Source organism: Metarhizium album (assembly GCF_000804445.1).
Source record: "Metarhizium album ARSEF 1941 chromosome Unknown scaffold_51, whole genome shotgun sequence".
Taxonomy (NCBI): domain Eukaryota; kingdom Fungi; phylum Ascomycota; class Sordariomycetes; order Hypocreales; family Clavicipitaceae; genus Metarhizium; species Metarhizium album.
In genome coordinates, this window is record NW_024467625.1 from 66,807 (window position 1) to 87,649 (window position 20,843).

Consider the following 20,843-nt stretch of genomic DNA (forward strand, 5'->3'; position numbering starts at 1 on the left):
ACCCGTGCAACAGCCGCCGCAATGAGAAGAAACACCGTAAATACCGTCGCCCAAGCCAGACCCCACTGCGGCGCGAGTCAAAAACGCTGGATCGGCTTCCCTTTCAGCCCATGTTTTAACAGATCACGTACGGTCGGGGAAAGGCGGTAGGTATCCTGCAACAGGAAAGGATGCCAGCAGCCCATCCACCTACCTCACCCATGTATCATTAGCAGTGTATCCAACCCCGCGTTTATGTATGTATGTACAAGGACGGCCAGAAACGGAGGGAAAATAATAAAAAAAAAATTAAAATTCCAGCCAAGTCATTACGAATACACAGTCTCGCGTCGAGTAATCACCCCCCACCCCGGTCCGTTCCCCTGTCTCTCAAGCCGGGCCGACCTGCACGCGGCATCCGAGCACGCAGAGTTGCATGTCCCGCGTGCGTCAGACACGACGCGACGCGACGCGACGCGACGCGACGAGACGAGACGAGACGAGACGATCGCCCGCGATGGCAAACTTGCAGTTCTATACACGTCCGCTGGACAAATGCGTAGTCTGTAGTCTCATACACCTTCTATTGTCTGTTTCATCTAAATCAAATCAAGACCCTCCATGAATGACGCCGTAAACAAGCAGACAACACGGATATGTAATGCCACCGTGTGGTGGCGACCCTCGCCAAACCAAGATGAGGGTATACGCTGCACGGCTCAGACCCCCTTGCCCTAAAAAGGGGAACACAAAGAAAGAAAGAAAAATGCCATGATCCTATGCAGTTATAAATATGACTGTTCGCCAGGCAGAGTCTATTTTGCTGTCCTTTTGTTTTCTGCCTTACAAAATACCGTCCATGGACCAGTCGCCCCTCTGCGCTCGCTCTAGCACTTGCTTGCCCTTGTCGGTCAGGTCTGGCTTCCCCCCGTTGCCAACGACGTGTTCAAAGAAGACGGGCCGCCAGGCCTCCTTGTTCTTTTCGCGCTCGCGGGCCCTTTCGCGTTGCTTTTCCTCGAGCTCGACCTTGAGGTCGGTGGCTTTGGAGAATTGCTTGGCGTGGATGGCCTTGGTCACGCCACCCCACAGGTTGAGGGATTCGTGGGGGAGCTGCTGATCTTGCGGAGGAAGGATCTTGGAGGCGACGTGGAGAGGGGCGATGTCTACGATTGTGTATCGGTGTTCTAGGGGCACGGATTTCTGCAGAATTGCGGTTAGACAAGACATGTGAGAGCAAGAGAGCGAGGCGGGCGTGTGCTGGATGAGCGTCGGGGGGGAGAGAAGGAATGCTCACCATTGGCTTGGGACCCAGAGAGAAGACCACCTTTTCTCGCCACGGACCACTCAAACGAACAAGAATGTCCTCGTCGGGGACATCCTGTACACGGTTCTTTGTGTCGTTTTCAGGATCATACCGGAATACGACACCGTCGATCTTGTTGGTGGTCCGGCCGAGCCAGCCCTCTTCCACATAGTGAAGGATACACTTGAGCTTGGTCTCGGGGCATGTAATGTAGGCCATTTCGCTGACGGAAACGCTGAGTGACCCTCGCAGGAGACCGCCAAGATGTGCAGCCGGGTGAGTGAGCTGGTACGTCTCGCCACCGTGCTTGTCCAGCGTGATGAAGATGCCCATGTTGTGCTCACCGGGGAGCACCTTGACCGAGGTGCCTGTGAACTTGGCACTGATTTGATCAAAGCCCCGAGCTGTGAGGCCCCTCTCGAGGCAAGTAATATGGAAGGCGCTCACGGGCGGGTGGTGAGAAGTCTGTTCGGTGAGATACGAGATTCGAACCGGTTTCTTGTCTGGTGTTGAGGTGCCGTGCTTGGGAACGGATAGGGAGAGGGTCGATTCATTCTTGTCGCTCTTGGGTGGCACTTTGAGGCTGCGCAATGAACCTTTCTCTGATCCCGACACGCAGCCACTGAGCTCGGCCGTTTCGATTCTCGGGGCATTGTCTTCGGTTTCCCAGTTACACTGTGCAAAAGGCCAGTGGTCAGCAAAAAAACAAAGTCGTCAACCATTTTGCCCTTTCGGTCCTCCGCTTCCGACTCCCCCTCGCAAGCAGCCCCCACCCCCCCCCCCCCCCCCCCGGGGCTTGGGGTCGGTCCAGCGGTGCGGCATACCCTGAAAAACTCCCCCAGGCAGGAGTTGTATGGCTTGCAAGGCTTGCCCTTGGCATATTTCAAGTCCTTGGTCAGCCAGAAGCGGATGACTTCAAGCATGCGGTCGAGGGGTTCCTCCGAGGTGCCAATGGCTATAAAGGCGTTGGGGGCATCGAGGTAAGTCCAGTATTCGAGGTTGGGGGTGGGCTCCAGAAGCTGCGAGGGCAGGGAGAATCGAACAGCGGCAAGGTCAGAAACGCCTATGAATCTAGACAGAAGTAAGTGGTGTGTCAGCCAATCAAGCTGTTTTACCTTGCCCCGTCGTGTTGCCGTGGGGAAAGGGGATGCTGGTAAGAAAGACGCTCCATGTCGGGTCCGGGACCGAAATGTTGTTCTTACTTTTTGAGAATGCCCATAAAGGTTCGCAGCTTGGAGCCGTCGGTCTGCGGTTCGTCAGGCGCGTCGGCGGCGGGCGTTGATGGCGCCGGCGATGCCGTCGATGACGACATGGCGATGGCTCGTGTTGGCTGGGACGGATTCGAAAGCGAGGCGAGGCGAGGCGAGGCGATCAGCAGCTGAACAACTCCACGACAAATATCTCGCAGGCCAGTCGATGGTGAACCGCTGTCGCAATATTTTGCTGTGCGCAGAGGCAGATGTAGCTGGCTGGCTGGTGGCAGAAACAGAGGACGAAAAAAGAGTGATCTGGGACCGGCGTTTGGACGGACGAGCCGAGGAGACGGAATGACAGATGACAGACCAGGCCAGGTGCTGCTTGATCAAGGCCAAGGTGCCTCGACCAGTAGAATCGATGGACGTCCAATGTCCGATGTCTGATGTCTGATGTCTGATGTCTGATGTCGGACAAGTGCCGGTCTCTGAGGCCTGGTCGGGCAGGCACTTGAGGCGTCGAGGGGTTCGATGATCAATGTTCTAGTCGGGTGCTGAAACGTTCTAAAGCCGGGCAGTGTTTGGCGGGTTATTGTTAGCAACTATTCTAATTCGGCGCCTCTAAAGCTGAGAGTCGGGGCGGGGGCGCACCGGAGCCAGTGGGCGCAGGCCGCTGAGACAAGACGCCGGCCAGCTGACGTCAACCGAAACGGTCAGGTGCTAGCAGACTTGTGCGGCACTCGAGTGCTGAGGCTACGAAGCCGGCAGCTGGCAGCTGGGGGCTGGAGGACGACGCGACGACACGACGACGACGACGACGACGACGACGACGACGACGAGGGGAGGAGTCGCGCCCAGCACGGGTCGCAGGGCTCAGAGAATGAGGATGGTGATGGGTGACTATGCGGACGGACACGACAGTCTCCCGAGAGCGCCAGACAAAGACTGCTCTTGTCAAAGGGGCAATGGGCGGCCTTTAAAACAACAAAACGCCCACGCAATAACTCTTTTGATTAGGAAGTTACAGACGGCGAGTTGCGAGGCCATTTGGCTTGGCTATAAGCCGCAACGCCGTGTCGGCCGCTCGACCTCATCTTCTGCCCCCGTGGCGCCGATTCAAGGAGCCAATCGTCGACGCACATGGACAGATGCCTTGGCCCTCGACCCGTGTCCGAGTCCGTGCACGGCGTGCTCGTGATGAGCATCAAGCGGGACGGGTTCTTGTGTGGTTCTGGTCCGGTCCGTCCTGGTCGTCCTGATGCTGATGCTGATGCTGATCCTGAGGCTGATCATGCCTGTGCCTGTGCCTGTGCCTGTGCCTGCGCCTGCGCCTGTTTCGCACAGAAGACTTTGTGGCAACTACCTCCTTAAGTACCTGGCATGTGCCTACCTTGGGTCTAAGTACTCAAGTATGCAGGTGCAGGGTAGAGATGTCAGTACTCCGTACAGAGTACCTAGGTAACTATCTAATGCGAGCTCCTTCCGTACGCACTTGTCCCATGTATGCATGGATGTCTCGTGCAAGAATGTGCGGTTACTTGCTGGTTCTCTCACGTTATCCTTTTTTTCTTCTTTTTTATTTTTCCTTTTTATTTCTCCTTTGGTCATTTTTTTTTTGCCTGCACTTTTCCCCTGGCCTGTGCCGCGCCATCTCAAGTTCAACGAATTCCAGTCTCGGCACGTGCTTGGCTGTGAGAGCGGATGTGGATGTACAGTACGGAGTATGTGCAGGCGCCTGCCCGGCTGGACAAGTGGCATGCAGGCAGGTGCAGATGTGCAATGCACCCCCACCCCCCACCACGCACCTGCCACTCGTGTGTCTGGCTGTGCGTGTGCGTGCACCGCCCAGCTTTATTAGGGACCCCCCGCCATCGTCGTCATCATCAACCTGGGAAGCCTACAATCGCCTGAACCCACGACGGACGGATCAAACTATGCTCCCGCCTCTGCCCCAACCAGAGACGCCGTCCAGTCATCATGTCCAGCTTTTTGCGTAGCAAGCAGGCCGGTGTACAGAATGATTTGTCTGCGAGCATCCGCCCCGACTTGTTCATGCCAGATGAACAGGCTCGCTACGGCATAAACAGCCAGATCGGGTGCGTCGCCGTCCTCATACCACCTCCGGCCCTTTCCTCCGCGCCGTGACCCTGAGCCCCCCGGTCCGCTGACTCTCTTGTTCTCGAATCGCCGCAGATGCCTCGGCTATGATCCCGTTCAGTCGCTCCTCGCCATCGGCACCCACGAAACCCGCTTCGGCCCCGGCAAGATATACGTCTTTGGCCAACGTCGAGTTCAAAAGATCCTGCAGCCTCCCCGCGCCACCTCTTTCCACCATGTGCAGTTCAGTGCCGACAAGCTCGTCAGTTTGGACGGCAAGAACGAGCTCGGAGTCTGGGACTTGGACACGGGCGCTCGCGTGGCGGCCCAAGTCATTGCGGGCTCGGCCGCCGCCTTGCTGACCGATCCCATGCTGGACTGGGCCTTTATTGGTTTGCAAAACGGCCAGGTCCTGGCATATGACCTTGACAGGCGAACTATGGCGAGGTCCTTCATGCTCCCCAACTTTTGGCTCCAGAGAGACCCTGCTGCAAGGGCAGCCACACTGGTATGCCTGTCGATGCATCCTCGGGATGTCGGCAAATTGATGATTGGATATTCCCACGGCGCCGTCATCTACTCGTTCAAACAAAACAAGCCGATAAACTTTCTCGAGTACACGCTCCCGCCCGGTGCCCCCGGCGGAAATGCTGTCGGGGTAGACACCATGCGCCGGCCTCGACTGACACATGCCCTGTGGCATCCGTCTGGTACGTTTGTTGTCACAGCACACGACGACGGCAGCTTGGTCTTGTGGGACTACAGAGAACAGAGAGTGATTACCGCCAGGAATCTGCATGACACCGGTGTCGAGAAGCCCGCGCCCAACTCCATTTCTCCCTCATTCTCCGAGCCATACGCCAAAATCGCCTGGTGTTGCAAGGACAATTGCGACGACACTGGACTGCTCATCGCTGGCGGTGACAAGAACCTCACATTTATCGAACTAGGCATAACGCCCATGTATGCAACGTCGTCATGGCAGATCCTCGCAGACTACTTCAAAGGAAAGCGCCAAATTTCTCTGCCACTGCCGCCTGGCGCACACGCCGTGGACTTTCTCCTCATCCCTCGTTCATCCCCTCACTTTTCTGGAGCTCAGGACCCCATTGCCATTATTGCCCTGGTGTCATCTGGGGAGCTCATCACTTTGAACTTCCCATCAGGACATCAAATCAGCCCCACGAACCAACTCCACCCGTCCACCTTCTTCGTCCACCCTTTCGTGACAAAGGTCAACGTGTCGAGCTTGGAGCGTCCCCGATGGCTGACTATGGAAGAGAAGCGAGACCAAGGCGAACTGCTGCTCACCGGTGGTGCCAAAGGACCAAGACCGAAGAAGCGATTCGAGGAGAGAACAATCATTCAAGCAGCACATGGGGATAGCACTATCCGTATTTGGGACTCTGGTCATGCAGATGAAATCGAGAACGACCGTCAACTGCAGATTGACGTGGCCCGCTCTTTGGACCGGTGTGATGATATTGACATTACCGCAATGAACATGTCTGGCGCCACCGGCGAATTTGCAATTGGCACGCGTACAGGGGAGGCCATTGTTTACAGATGGGGAGGAAACCGATTCTACGGACGTGACAGCCCAAAACAACTGGACCCTAATCCGAAAGGGCTCACCGATATCAGCTCTCGCGCCGAGCCGACTTTGAAGGAGGGGCTTCAGCCATGCATTCTGTACGAAATGATGCAGGGGCCCATTACCGCCATCCGAGTGTCTAACGTTGGATTCATGGCCGTCGGATCAGAACTGGGCTTCTTGACGCTTATAGATCTCCGTGGCCCTCGGATCTTCTACCAGGCGCCCATGACGGACTTTGCTAAGCAGGAGAAGAGGAGCTCACTCTTCAAACGCGACCACCAGCAGCAGGCAAAAACCGGACCAGAGAAAGAATGGCCTGTCGTCATTGAGTTTGGAGTACTGACGTTGGACGAGGATAAGTATTCAAGCATCTGCTGCTTTGTCGGAACTAATCTGGGCAAGGTCATTACGTTCAAGCTACTCCCCGCCGCAGGCGGCGCCTACACAGCTCAACTAGCTGGTGCCGTTGTCTTTGACGGACCCGTCGTTTCCCTGTCTCCTATCAATGCCCAGACGGGAAAGCCAGCTTCGGCAACTGCTGCCATCGTTGGCTCATTGAGGGAGGGCAAGCGAGTGGATGGTGCTCTGGTAGCCGGTAAGGAGACAGCGCTCTTGGCGCCAGAAATACATGCCTGACATGCCTGACATGATTATACAGTTACTCAAAACGAGATGAGGGTGTTTAGACCTGCCAGTTCAAGAGGCGCATCACGGGACTTTGATCATGTCGTGTGTCACGCAGCTTCTGTTGCGGAACTCGAGCTCCAGGGCTTCGCCGTCGTAGCTCTCTTTGACGATCAAACTGCACGAGCATACTCCATCCCGGGACTAAAGGACCTCGGAAAGTCACGGCTTTCCATGATTGACACAAGCAAGCCTGCGTTCGTAGCACAAACGGGCGATATCTTTGGCTGGACAGGCCCCAGCGAAATGACGGTAATCCATGTCTGGGGCACGGGAAAGTCGCTCCAACAATCACCGGATATTTTGATCAACCCGGAATTACGATGCCCTCCACGGCCGACGATTTCCAACATGCAATGGATCTCTGGGACGCAATATGTCTCACCCTTGGACCTGGATCTCCTTGTCGGTGGACCAGACAGACCACCAAGCCAGAGAATGTTGGATGCTGCCGCGGCGGAGAAACGTGCTGGTGCCGCTGGAACAGCGAACCAAGAAAGCTGGACGGCATATCTGTCCCGCCAGGTGAATGAGCGGACGGAAAGGTTGGGTGTCGTAAATGAGGGTATGGACTCGCTGCAGCAGCAGAGTCAGGGGTGGGCAGATGATGTTACCAAGTTCATGAATCAACAAAAGCGGAATTTGGTCATGGGTAGTATCAAGAGTAAATTCTTCTGAGTGTGTAGCTGTGCAAAAGGTTACGAAATCACGGCGTTGAGCTGGATTGTGAATATGCAAAGATGGTGTAATTCGTATGACACGCTCTTGCGGTGTCTCATACAGAGTCGTGCTTGCCTTTGTGAGAAACCAAAAGAGTGGAATGTGCCTTCGATCTGTTTAGCCCCAAGGAGTTGTTACAATTGTTGAATTGAAAACTTTAGCAAGAACAGGGGTAGATGAGTGAGTGGTGTTCAGAGGGAATCGGTTTCTGAGAAAGTCATGTCCGTAACCCTTACCCAGTTCGATGACAAATTTCATCTCTCTCTCCATGCTGTGAATTTAGAATGTGCGTCATTCGTGGAAACAAGGCACAGCACCCAGGAAAAATGGACGTCGAGTCTTGAAACTGCGGAAGGCTGACGTGGATCGTGACGGGAACGTGATGTAAGTGCCGATGTGTAAAGTGGGCAAGCTGGAAATGACGTCAATTCATCGGCAGTAGTAACACGAAGGGCTCAGTCCAACGTGTCGTCGCTGTTGGGAGACGGACGGCGAAGAGGCGCGGGTTTGATCTGGATGGTACTTTGTATCTCCGTCTGAGGAGGAGACGGACAAACCGCACTATTGATTTGAAGAGAAGATTGAAAGCTCCATTCCTGCGGGCATTGGGATCGCTGAATGGGGCGGTTTGCACTTTGACAGCTTGGCCAACGGGTTCTCGCCACTCTGATGATCGGGACGTGGTGTGCCCAATCGGGTGTTATACCTGGACATGGATATGCATGTGGTGGGAGAGCTGGGGATGCGTGAGCGGAAAGGACCCCACCACACGGAACCAGTGGCTGGAGATGTGATGTCAGTTTTGCACACAGCTTGCGTCTGCCACCGAGGGAGGCGAGCATGTTCGTGGCCCTGACCCTGCATCGTCGTCGGTAGGGCTTGATTGTTACTGCCAAAATCGACGGAGGCGCCAGGTATTTTGGGGACATCAGGGAACTGGTCGCGTTGAGGGCCAGCTCGCTAGCTTGAGGTATTTTGATGAGAAATTCGTTGCAGAATACTCCGTGACGTGGCTCAGTATGGCGTTTTCCTTCTGTCGTCTATCCACTCGGTACTGGACGCGAGTTCTGCTCACGCCAAGGTTTTGACCACAAGGGGCGGCATCGAAATCCCTCAGAAACGCGAGGCGGACCGGTATGGGAATGTGAAATGGTAGCAAAATGCTGGCTTCAGCCGTACGCCACTGGTCTCGTTGATCGGCGCCGACCAGGAAATGAATGGCAATAGGCCGGAGGGACTGTGGCTCGTCCAACTTCTCCGCAGAAGTGTCTTGGTACCCAAGTTCCAGAAGCGTTTCGCGAGTGGCTGGGTCGTGTAACCAGCGAGGGACAAGATAATTTACTGCACTACTCCGTACTGAGTACAGTAAGACCGCAATAGGTGCATGGGCCGAGGAAAAAAATGCAAAGGGGGGCTTAGCACCGTGGATTTGAATCGAGCCTTAATCGCGAAGAACCCAATCGAGATTCAAAATCTGTACGAATTTATTGATTAGTACATCATAAGCCGGCAAGTTTTGCATGTTGTGAACGGTGAAACGGCGCGACAGGGTTGCAGCCCGAAGGGGGATGGGAAGGAGTATTCGCTCCAGAGTGGCAGCTAACGGGCGACGGCCACGAGAAATGCCCGATGGCCGGGAGAATCTTGATGGCCATTCTGCACCTCCTCGCCATTACTGTATCGAATAGGAGCTTGTCCGCAACCTTGGGAGGATTTAGTACTCCTAAGATCTTCGGAAGATGGCACAGATTGGGATGGCTGGGGTGGACCGTGGTGGTAACTCTGTCGAGCTTTCATTTTGCTGGCAGACCTATTGTGCCAGACAATGCGTGGGGCAAAGGTAATTTTAAAAATAAAATAAAAAGCCAAGTCAAAAGAAAAAACGATGGAAAATTGCGTGAGTGTGAGGGTGAGTGTTATGGACGGAGTACCCGACAGTAAATTCAAGGTGCGCACGAAAATGTCAGACCGGTCGTGTCGTAGAACCAATGGCCGGCGAGGCACTGTTGAGACCAGGCAAGACGGGACATTGAACACATGTACAGGTTTCGTCGAATACGACGGCCGAGTGGTCCCAAAGCTGCTTGATCGCCGTCTCATGAGGTTTGGCTGGATTTGAGTGCAGAGCGGAGAAGAGTCGCCGGGGCAAATGGTCCGGACTATTTCCTCCGCAGTCGCCTGCCGCTTTGCGCCACAGCATAAACGAGGTGATGGCTCGCGAGCCATGTGGCTGATTTCGCGGGGCCATTCTTGGAGTCTGCAGGACCCGAAGGGCTGGGGCCGATGCAGGGATGCGCGGTGCGTAGCAGGACGATTGTCTAATTGAAAGCAGACCGCAGACAAAACCAAGCGGAGGAGAATGGCCGTGGGTATCTTTGTGCAGGTGACAGGTTTCCCTCCACTTGGTATGAGCTCCGGTCATTTTGATGCCGATGCCAATGCTGATGCGGGTGTTGATGCCCATGTTGCACGCCCAACACTGAACATGGAACGTGACAGAGTGGACAAGCTCGCTGTTCGCGGTTCGTACATGGAAGGAACGGGCTGTGACCATCACCAGGCTACACGGGGAAGGAAGGAAGGAGGGTAGCAAGTAGCGCGTACCTTGGTGCCTACTAGGAACGTACCTACTTTAGTAGGTGTTCGTTCTAGTGACCGTCCCCAGCCTCGATCAGCTATAACAGAACCGCGCAACAGCTTATTAGACTTTGCTACCAGTAAATTATCATTTTGTTCCTCCACAATAGTTTACCAGCCCTGCACTCCACAACGCTGCGTTGATCTTGAGACGGGAGCCGCGCGTGTCAAGTACCTCGGTACCTGCTCTCTGCTCGCCCAAAATCTTGGAAAGAGACACTCACGCTCACAATCCATGGCAAGTTGGCAGGCGCCGGGCCGGGCAGGGTCAGTGTCGTGTCATGATCTTCAATACAAACGAAGCGTATTGGGCGCAGAAAAAGTAAGAGAAACATGGCTAAAATCCATTCCAAGGGCGTTCCGCATCTCGATCAAAGTCCTAGCATTGAACGGTACCCTGCCTTGCCTCATCACCCCTGCCTGGCAACGTACACAAGTACCCAGGCACGTCCGTACCCAGGCAGCTGGGCAAGTACAAGTGCCTAGGTACTTTGCAAACTGGCCATCGCCAGCTTCATGTCTGATCGTCGGTCCAAGGCATGGCAGAAGCACGGGAGATGATGCTAACCCTAACCCTCCACCGCATCGGACTGCAGAATGCTCAGCCCCAAAACTGAGCGAGTTGTTTTGCCAGTCACGGGCCAGTGCGGGGTTTTGCGTGCCAACTTGCCCAGGATCTGCTCCTGGCGGTATGAACTGCAGCAGAAGCGATGCCTGCGACGGCTCGCGGCTCGCGGCTCCCAGCTCCCAGCTCCCAGCTCCCAGCTCAGCAGCGGACACGGTCAAGGGAGCAGGAAGAGGAGGCGGCCTCGTCTGACCGAAAGCTCTCCCAAAGTGGACTGGTGGAGACGGAGACCAGTCGACATGGAGAGTGAAAGTGGTCCGGAGTACGGAGTACGGAGTAACTTAGGTAGCTACTACCTCTCAATTCACACTGCACTTTCAAGTGGGGCCCGGAAGATTTAGAAAAGTTAAAACCGGGCATGCACAGGACAAAGAGAAGAGAAGCGCACAACCGCAGACCCATTGGATTGGATTGGAGTGGTGCACGCTAGCGAGCAAGCAGGCAAGCCACCGGCTGGTGCCAAGTTTGCGTCGGCCAGGCTTGCATCAAGTCGAATTGTGGGCACGTCTCGAGATCGATCTCCTCACGCAATTCCCGATCATAGGAGCTTCGATTCCCCATGGATCGAAACAGGCACGCCTCCACGCCCGTCCAACCGTCTGGCCGCAAGCCACACGCCATATTCCTGGCCGAAACAAGCCCATGGTGCCGAAGCGACGTCAATGTCCATGCCAGAGCAATGCCAATTGCAATGCCGTGGCCCATGGCGAAGCCGCAACCGCAACCGCGGCGGCGGCGGCGGCGGCAGTGGCAGTGGCGGACAGAGGAGAGGAGAGGAGAGACTCTGGTGCCGTCAACTTTGTATAAAATCGTGGTGCGCTCCTCCCGCGCCTCCTCCGCCTCCCTCGCCCGAGGCTTTTGACCGCGACTGCGACTGCGACTTCGACCGTGACCCGCTCCAGTCCGGTGAATCTTATTCTCCTGCCCAGTGCTCGTCCAGCTTCTTCTGGAACACTTCGTCCTCATACTCCGTCCACCATCCTCATCGCGGGACTAGTCAAGCCAAACTACCCAAACCTTTTCCCCCTCCAAGCTCCTGACCTCGGACAAGTCGACTCTGAACGAGGACCGCAGCAGCATCGAGCCATCAGCGCATGCAACCGTGGTGTCCCTCTTTTCCGACTCGGCTCGCAGGCTACGGCCAAAGAGGAACAGCTCACCGCACACCCGGGTAGCACTGGCCTGGCTTCTTCAAGAGCTCAGACCGACAGCTTCCGCACGCCCGCCCTTCTGCCAGACGCCACCCGACACAAAGCTTGAGCTTCCAGAGCTCCCTTCGCCGAGGCGCTACCAAGCCGTCTTGTTCGAAAACAAAGACGAGGCCGGGGCGGAATCCGAGGCCATACAAAGTAGTCTATTTCTCTCGTTTCCATTGTTCCCCCGTCGGCCGTTCTCTTTGAATCCACGCCGTGTGTGATTGGCGTTGGTGTCGGGCAAGATTGCCGCCGAATACTCGACTTTGAAACAGCCTGTCCTATGCGACGCTGCATCGCGATTCAAATCCGTCCCTCTTGTTGCCTGCGTGTGCCATCCGCAAGCCCCAAACCTTGTTCTCCCCGCGTGCAGGTGGCATCTGGTCACTGTGCCAGCCTTGTGTCATAGATCTATATAAAGGACCGCCTCGAACCCTGAGCAAGGCGTTTAGACCTGCCTGCTACACTCGCCATGCCCAATAAATCAATATACGTGGGAAAGTCAAACGAATCGATAATGCTTGATATTGGGGCTCGCAAGGTGCGTTTTGTTGTGTGACGCCGTGCGGCAGGCTAAAGGCCTCTTGCTTTTGCCACGCTCGCTTCTCGGACCAGACTCGTCTAGTGTCTGGTCTTTGCCCTCACCACCAGCTAACGTGTTGCGCAGACCGAACGCTCTCATGAGGAGAACCAAGAGCGTGCGTACATTGCCGCGTCGCGGAGAGCGGATAGAAGCATCGAGGCTCGAGTCCAGTCAGCACGCCAGGCAAGTGAAATCCACAAGAAGCGCACCGGCAAGGGCTTCAAAATCACCGAGGAAATCGTCATCAGGGAGGAAATGTACGAAGAAGAAGATGATGATTTGCCACGCTCCATTCATCTTCTCACCGCCCACATGCAGACGCCGTCTGCCGACATGAACGCCAGGCTTGAGAGCTATCTCGCAAACAAGGTGGCGTTTTCTCATGCGCTCGCTCAGTCCAACATGGCTTGGCGAAGTAATGATATCAATCGGGCATTTGCCGAGTCCTTCCCGCACGCCATGCCTCAGATGGCTCTGCCACAACAACAGCATGTCCCTCAGCCTCCAGGTTGCCCGCCGCCCGCCAACATGCCCAACCAAGTCATGCATCAACATCCTGAATGCTACTCTCCGGCAGCTTACTCCCCTTCGGGCTACTCTCCCACAAACTACTCTCCGGCGTACTCGCCCGCGCCCTTCTCCCCAGGCGCGCAGCCTTCGATGCCCTCGGCGCCGCCGACGACCGGGCCGGGGCCGCTGCCGCAGTCTTCGCTTCCCTTTGTATCAACGCTCTCATACCCGAATCCAAGAAACGGCAACCGGAGGCGTTCGCGAGCATCTGCATCGCCAAATGGAAAACGACGATGTGGTGGACACAAGTCACCACCTGCGCCGGGGAGAAGGGCAAAGCTGTCGCTCCCAGCGACGCCCACCACAGCGACCACCCCCAGTCTAGACGGCAACTTGGCTGCGGATACACCCAGTGACTCGTTTGAGCCAACCGCGGTCCCTGCTGACGCGTCTGCGTTTACGACAGAGCTGCCTGCAGAGGCGCGTATGATTTTGGACGGGGTTGGTGCTGACGATGTCTTGTGCCAGACGCTGGCCAGCCAAGAACTGTTCCACGGTCACGGCGACTTTGCCCAGCAATGGATGGATCCGTCCGCCTTGTGCGACCCGTCGAGCCTGCCGCGAGGCCCTCAGATGGGGGTGCTGGATCCTGGGTTGGTGCCAAATCTCTACGGGGCTGGCCCGACGGACCACATGGCGTCCAAGTGTGCCATGCCTACGCCCACTGACGATGAGTCCTGGAGTGCATTCATCAACGAAAACATTTGGACCACGGATCAAAACCAGTAATCCTCACGAGACGCGCCACTGCGATGTATCTGAGATACGTGGCCTTTTGTTGCATAACAATAATATGACGATACCCAGGCCTCTTTCAACTGTCTAAAGGAAGGGAACTCTTGGCGATTGCATTAGGAAAAAAATAATAATAATAATAAACCTTCAAAAAAAAAAAAACTAAAAATCTCTAGCTTTTGATAGCGGCATAATCACATCGGCTGGAGGCGGCTTGGTCAAGAATCATGCTGATGACTTTTATTTCGTCTTTGCTTTTCCTTTGATTCGCCCATTCCTTTTGGGTTGGTCTGTGCAGCGAGCGGTGGGCTTTGTCTAACCCTTGCTACTGGACTGGACAAGCTGGACTTGGTTCCCGTCATGTCCCTTGACGGCTTTTGGGCGTTTTTGGGCATCTCCTGGGTTAAGGAGACTGCCAATTTTCTTCCAATCAATCTGCAGGTGCGTCTCGAAGGCCCTGCGCACATTGTACATGGTAGTTGATGGACAAGTAGTTAGACGCAGGACTGCTTGTAGTAAATAATGGCCCATTCGTGGTCTCGTCTCTAGGCGGCTATACGATTTGTGGTCTAAAAGGATCTCACTGATGTAGTCTCTCCAGTGATGTATGTAGTCTCTCCAGTATCTTGGATTTGTGTCTTGGGCTAAATATTTATACATAATCGTGGCTAAAATACGTGCTCTGCATGACAAAAGCTTGATGTGTTTGCTATATTTCCCTCTTTCCCTCTGGAAACCTCGACATACGACAAGTCACTAACTAGACGGAGCGTAGGGAAGAGCCAACGCTCGGAACGGGCACGGCCACAACGCCACCGAGCGCAACAACTTCATCGTCGAACCTGCCGTCGTGTGCTCGAATCGAACCGAACCGAGCCACACAGTCTGCGAGGGCTCTCTACCGGGCGCGGCAAGTCCCTGCACAAGTCTGGCGTGCTGGCGGACGCCACGCCACGCCGGGCGAGATGCAAGTCGCCCGTGGCCTCGCGGTGACTCGCCGTTGGTGGTCAACGCAATGGATTCGCCCACTCCCATGCTTTTGTGCGACGCCAACCAGGACGGACGGGTGCGTACGTAGTCAAAGGGCTGCCTTTACACGCCTCATCCTCGCGCCTTCTTCGTGTGCTTCGGTGTAGGGTCGAGCATGGGCCCCTCGCCGCGGGCGTCTGTGAGGGCGGCGGGCTGCGCGGCCCGGGCGTCAATATCCCTCATCCACGTCTTCCAGTCGCCCCTTCTTGTCTTCCACATGTCGCCCTTCCAGGTACGCCATACGCTTCTGCCCATCCAGGTCGCCCGCAGCTCGGTTTCCTGGGCTTCGAGGCGCTGCATGGTGGATTCCTTGACGTGCAAGGGAATGCTCAGGTCTTTGCCTTTGCTGGGGACCTCGGCGATGGCGTTGATGAGGTTGTGGCCGAATTGGGAGGTGGACAGCTCGGCGGTGTGGGGGGAGAGGGTGGCCACGAGGGATTTCTGGAACACGGAGTTTTGGGAGGGCGTCGAGAGGGCCGTTGTGAGGAGCGTGACGGTTGGCATGGAGGTTGTGGCGAGGCGCACGAGCTGGGGAGCCGGGAGGGCGAGGATGGACTCGTGGACGGCTTTGAGGGGCCCTGGGATGGACAGGAGACTGGTGAGCAGGTTTGCGCCGTGGGACTGCACGGCGTATTCCGCTCGGGTGACCTCGTCCTTTGGTTTGGCAGGTTCTGAGAGGTGGCAGAGGGTGGTGACCAGGTCGGCGGGCTGGGAGCCGCAGCCTTCCTTCAGGCCCCTCGTGAGTTTCTTGACTCGGTCGTTGATGCCGCGCGCGGAGCAGCGTTCGAAGAGGGCCCGGAGTACGTTGTATCTTGTTTTGGAAACGAGTTGTGGTACCGTGGGGGCGATCTTGTCTGCGGCCGTGACGAGATCATCCTTGCCGATGCGGTTGAGCACCTTTATGGCGGGATAGCAGCTGATGTCGTTGCGCACATAGCCCTCTATCCGGGGCAGGAAGAAGTTGTGGTTGAGCTGTTTGAAGATCTTGCCGGGACAGTGGGCGACGAGGGTCTCGAGGAGGCGGGAGCCGATTTGGTCGTAGATCATGCCGTTGATGAACTCGGATGCTTCCGAGGCCGGGTCGGAGAGGGATTTTGGGGCGCCGGGGAGGAGGAGTTGGAGGAGAGTGGGCGGTGCGGACCGGAGCTCCGACTCTGACGGCTCCAACGACTTCGTGTCCGTCTTGTTGAAGGTCATGTCCAGCTCGAGGAGGAGCTGCAGCGTTGGGTTACCAACAGGGTGCCTTGCGAGGACACGGAGACCCGTAGAATCGAGCCCGGCCGTCGAGTCGGCTATGATCTTCTGCACTGCGAGCGCAAACGAGCCTGGCACAGCCCGGAGCCCCTTGTTTTGTTCATTGGCTGCCGCCGAGCCAGCAACTGAGATGTTCTCCTTCTTCTTGCTCTTCATGAGTGTCTTGACCGAGACATCGTCCAGGGGCCGACCCGATAGCACCAGGAGCAGAACCCGCATAGTGTGTGACGCAAAGCGATCGATGATGAGAAAATTCAGGTTTCCTTCCAATTCATCTAGCGTCGCCAGGAACAGCTCCTCCATGGATGCTTCGGGCTGGTGTTGGTTGGCGCTGGCGCCTTTGGTGTCCATGGTGAAGCCAGCAAGCTCCTGCGTCACGACACCCGCGGATCGTAGGAAGAGCGTCTCGCAGCAGTGGCTGGCGAATCGGTGCTGCACCAGGGACAGGAAATGGCCGCCGAAGGCATTGAACATGTTTTTCTTCTGCGTGGTGCTTGACAGTTGGATGAGGCGCTCCATCAGCCGCGAGCACGACTGGCTGCTTGCGACCTTGAGCTCCTTGCCCTGTATTTCCTTGAACACGCTCTCTAGGAACAAGTCTCGGTCCTCCGCGGTAGGGAACTGGTTCAATTCGAGCATTTCGTCGGCCCGCCTGAAGTATTCTTGTTCTTCGTCAGCCAGCATGCCGAAGAACTCGGTAGCCCCAGGACCAGGTTGTGGTTGTTGGTACTCTGGGTACTCTTGGGTTGAGTAGTCCTGATGGTCGCCTTGGTGCGATTCGTCGTCGGTGCGCTGGCGTTTCTTCTCGTGATTGGCATCGTTGGCTTCTCCTTCGCCTCTTCTCTTGCGCTTCCGCTCTTCACGGTCGGCACCTCGCTTTGTCCGTGGCTTCGGCATTTTGTTTGAGCACAAAGCAAGCGTATGGTGGTTGAAGGTGAAAGTGACTGTGCGAGTAGTGGCCCGTGGGGGCGTGAGGTTTGAATGGAGATGCCGAACGACTCTTTTTTTTTTTCTTCCACGGCCAAGCTTGTTCCGACGGCAATCGATAAGGACGCTAGCACCGCAGCTCGCCCTCAGCAGACGTCCCGAATTGACCCCACCAGGACCGACCGAGGAACTGCCTCGATCACTTTTATTCGCAGGTTTGCGTCAAAATCTATTTGCTAGTCTATGAGAAATGGAAGGTGCTCGCATCGTCTATATGCATCGTTACATCCAAGCAGGCTCGGACAGGTCTTGACCTTTCCACTCGTCACCGTCGGTTGGTGACAAACTGAAACGCTGGGTTCGAGCTGCTCACATCATGTACATCTAAGCCAATTCCTTTCCAGCCTCATCCAAAGCCCTCGTCAATCCCTCGACAGTGCTTGGCAGAGTTTGGACATTGACGACAATTCTTAGGAAACTCCCCACATCACCAGGAGCATAATCCACCATGAAACCCCTGCCAATCAGTTTCTCGACAAGAACCCGGGTGCGATTGGTGTTGGTGGCTGCATCGCTCGACAATTGGCCGTTGGGTGCATGATAGAAGCACACTTGGAGGCACGGAGGTGGGTTTTCCGACACCATGGCAAAGTTCCCCGTCTGTTGAACCAATTTCCACAGGTATGACGCCATGTGGAATGCGTCATCGACCTGCCTTTCGAAGCCGCTGGCGCCGTAATAAAGCCATGCAAGCGCAAGCTTCAGGCTGTCGCCGCGGCGGCCGCACTGCAATGTCAAATCCGCGAGGTCCCAGAAGTCGTCCTCCGTGTTTCCGTGGAAAAGATATCCGGCGTCTGTGGTGTTTGCCCTGTTGAATATGCTCATGTCTGGACCCAGCAAGAAGGAACACGTCGTGGGGGCATTCAGCATCTTGTGGGGGTTGATGGTGATGGAATCGGCGAGATGAGAACCCTTGAGCTTGCACCTCTGCCGGGCGGAAAAGACAACTGGCCCGCCCCAGCTAGCATCAATGTGCATCCAAAGACGGAATTCTTTGCATACTTTGGCAATGTCTTCAAACGGGTCGAAGGAGCCTCGGACTGTAGAGCCCGCAGTGGTGTTGACGTAGAGAGGCGTCTTCCCTTGCTCCTTGGCTCGAATGACCAGCTCGCGGAGGGCATCCGTCTTCATGCTTCCACCATCATCGACAGGCACCTTCCACACGTTGGATGAGCCCATGCCGCAGATCATGGCGCTCTTTTCCACAGAATAGTGGCCATGGGCGCTCGTGAAGACAACAAAGTCGTACTTGGCGTCGCCCTCGGTCTTGCAGTCCGGGTACAAGGTGTTTCGTGCAACGACCAGGGAGGTGAGATTTGAAGAACTGCCGCCTTGACAGGTTACGCCACCAGCCCTCGGGCCCGTGAGGCCAAACTTGTTGGCCAATGCGCGCCCCGTCGTCTTTTCAACGATGGTAAGTGCCGGCGAGACTTGGTACACATGCAGCTGCACAGAAGCCGAGTTAGCAGGGAAAAGGCTGACTGACTTTACTGGGTCTTGCGCTGTGACGAACATTTGTGTTGAGAACGGACAAGACGACGTCTGAAACCACGCCAACCTGGATTTCCGCACGTCAGAACATGTCACGTCATGTACTCATGTACAATCCTGCCTCTTCGCTTGGCATGGGGGGGGGCTGAGGCGGCGTAGCATACAGGGTTGTTGCTTGAGTACAGTTTATCAAGGAAACCCTGATCCCAGGTATTGACGCTGTACCTCAGCACCTTTGCGATGGCTTCCAACAGACCCTCCTTGCCCTGGGCTTTGTCGGGCAACAGGAATTTGAGACGTGCGGCAAGGATGTGAGGCTCGATGGCGTCCACCAAGACGCTCTGAGGTGTGCCGTTGGCGTCGAGCGGAAGCCGGCCCGATTCCCGATGAGCTGCGGCATCGTCGGCGGCTTTGACAAATGGCAGAATCAAGCCGCGCACGGCCAAAAGAAGCTGATGCAGTTGACGTCAGCAAAACGACACGATGCCGTTCGGAATATGCAGCACGCAAAGTCTTGCACAGCGGAATCATGATACGTACTTGGTCCAACTCTTGGGCTCTATTAAGGTGAGGAGTCGCCCCACGCCCATTCATATGATCATTTGTCGTTGTGACGATCATATTGCCCTTTTTCCTGGGTGTGTATTTTATTGGTCCCTTGTTCGTTTGCCTGTATGTTGTAGGGTAAGGTGGCGTTGCCGAATATGGCGGGCTACATAGGAATGGGAAGACGGAGGGAAAAAAGAAAAAAAGGAAAAAGAAAGCCCCCCCCAAAAAAAAGAAAGAGAGAAGGAAAGAAAGGGAAAAAAAAAATAGAGAAATAGGTTAGCACTAAAAGCTAGAGAAGTCCGCAACAAAAAAAAATATAACTAGGCCAAAGGCAAAATGGAAAATGGGGCCGCCAATTGTGTTCTGTCACCAGTTACCGACTGAGCCGAGTCTTTGCCGGCTATTTGTCATTGGCAAGTCGGGAAGTATTACGGAGTAACGTACTTCCTCGAGTCCGTCGACCAAAGCCTTGGTGCTCCGTGCTGCTGGTTGATTGTACGTAACGTACGTACTCGAGCATGTACAACGCACGCAATGAATGCACGCAATAACTTACTTGGCACAAAGTACGGAGTTGGGTCTGACGCATGAAGATGCAGGTCGGCCGCAACCGACCCCCCGACGGACGGGCTCCAGTCAATGAAGCTGACAAGGACAAGCTCGTAGATGCCGGCACCTCTGCCGATGCAACCATGGTCACAGTGGTAACTGGACAACTAAATGGGCGCCAGCTACGGAGTACGGAGTAGCAATGCTGTAGACTTGGGCTACATACATGGCTACTCATTACGTGAGCAGGCACGCATAAATCATAATGCGGGACATCTTTTCAACGGCTGCATCGTGGACGGCGTGTAGCAGACATCAAGGGCCCTGCCACGTCCACGTCGTTGCCACGGCTCGGCCATCTGGATTCTGGAAGCTTGCGAGGAGAACCGACCGAGCAAGATGGCAGATGAAAGCGATGCTCCTCCTGTCGTCTTCGTCGCTATGAATTCTAGCCTTGCATTTTGCACGTGGCCGGCGTCGAACACCGATATGCGAAAGAGCAACTGACTGCGTACTCCGTACCTGCCCAGGTACTCGGTACATCCGCAACCTGCCCGCGTCGCCCGCGTCGGCGTCGTTGGGCATTGCTTCTTCACGACAAAAAAGAAACGAAGCTAAAAGAAAAGAAAAGAAAACAAGGCCGAATGAGATGAAAAGAGCTGAGACGCACCCGTCCACCCCCTCCTGGCACCACACCTCGGCACGCCACGCCACGCCACGCCACGCTATTCACAATTCATTGGCGCCTCCAGGTACGGAGTACGGGTACGGATACGGACGGACTACTCCGTACTGTGTATTTTTTGTAGTACGTTGGAACTTGCCCTTTTCTTCTTGGACGCCTCGCCCTACGTTCTTGCATTTCTGACGTCGACACCTATGTATTTGCGAGCTGCTGCTGCTGCTGCTGCTACGTGCTACGCATCTTCCTCGAGTTGCACGACAGCAAGAAGCGAGGTCGGGAGATTTGTGTGTCCCCGAGAGTGTAGATGACCCGACCATTGCTCGCCTACCTGAGCTGACCTGACCACTATAGTTGACCTGACCTGACTATTGCTATAGGGGGAC

The 20,843-nt window shown here is 55.6% G+C and overlaps 6 protein-coding genes across 6 annotated transcripts; 3 read left to right on the forward strand and 3 right to left on the reverse strand.

The window, feature by feature from the left end:
- Positions 1-822: 822 nt before the first annotated feature.
- On the reverse strand, positions 823-2,594 carry MAM_08339 (oxysterol binding protein-like protein; the record flags this gene model as incomplete). Its single annotated transcript, XM_040827137.1, has 4 exons — positions 823-1,179; positions 1,274-1,957; positions 2,107-2,353; positions 2,485-2,594. 4 exons carry the CDS (start codon positions 2,592-2,594, stop codon positions 823-825), a joined length of 1,398 nt encoding a protein of 465 aa, XP_040674878.1.
- A 1,858-nt stretch (positions 2,595-4,452) lies between these two features.
- On the forward strand, positions 4,453-7,531 carry MAM_08340 (Lethal giant larvae (Lgl)-lik; the record flags this gene model as incomplete). Its single annotated transcript, XM_040827138.1, has 3 exons — positions 4,453-4,571; positions 4,669-6,764; positions 6,828-7,531. 3 exons carry the CDS (start codon positions 4,453-4,455, stop codon positions 7,529-7,531), a joined length of 2,919 nt encoding a protein of 972 aa, XP_040674879.1.
- A 3,966-nt stretch (positions 7,532-11,497) lies between these two features.
- MAM_08341 (uncharacterized protein) lies at positions 11,498-11,875 on the forward strand (the record flags this gene model as incomplete). The annotated part of the gene is made up of 1 exon (XM_040827139.1): positions 11,498-11,875. One exon carries the CDS (start codon positions 11,498-11,500, stop codon positions 11,873-11,875), a length of 378 nt encoding a protein of 125 aa, XP_040674880.1.
- Positions 11,876-12,500: 625 nt separating this feature from the next.
- Positions 12,501-13,910, forward strand: MAM_08342 (uncharacterized protein; the record flags this gene model as incomplete). The annotated part of the gene is made up of 2 exons (XM_040827140.1): positions 12,501-12,569; positions 12,696-13,910. 2 exons carry the CDS (start codon positions 12,501-12,503, stop codon positions 13,908-13,910), a joined length of 1,284 nt encoding a protein of 427 aa, XP_040674881.1.
- A 1,107-nt stretch (positions 13,911-15,017) lies between these two features.
- Positions 15,018-17,096, reverse strand: MAM_08343 (Armadillo-type fold protein; the record flags this gene model as incomplete). Its single annotated transcript, XM_040827141.1, has 1 exon — positions 15,018-17,096. The coding sequence occupies one exon, from the start codon at positions 17,094-17,096 to the stop codon at positions 15,018-15,020; it is 2,079 nt and encodes a 692-aa protein (XP_040674882.1).
- Positions 17,097-17,510: 414 nt separating this feature from the next.
- Positions 17,511-19,298, reverse strand: MAM_08344 (Pyridoxal phosphate-dependent decarboxylase; the record flags this gene model as incomplete). Its single annotated transcript, XM_040827142.1, has 4 exons — positions 17,511-18,632; positions 18,700-18,744; positions 18,842-19,129; positions 19,218-19,298. 4 exons carry the CDS (start codon positions 19,296-19,298, stop codon positions 17,511-17,513), a joined length of 1,536 nt encoding a protein of 511 aa, XP_040674883.1.
- Between the last annotated feature and the right edge of the window lie 1,545 nt (positions 19,299-20,843).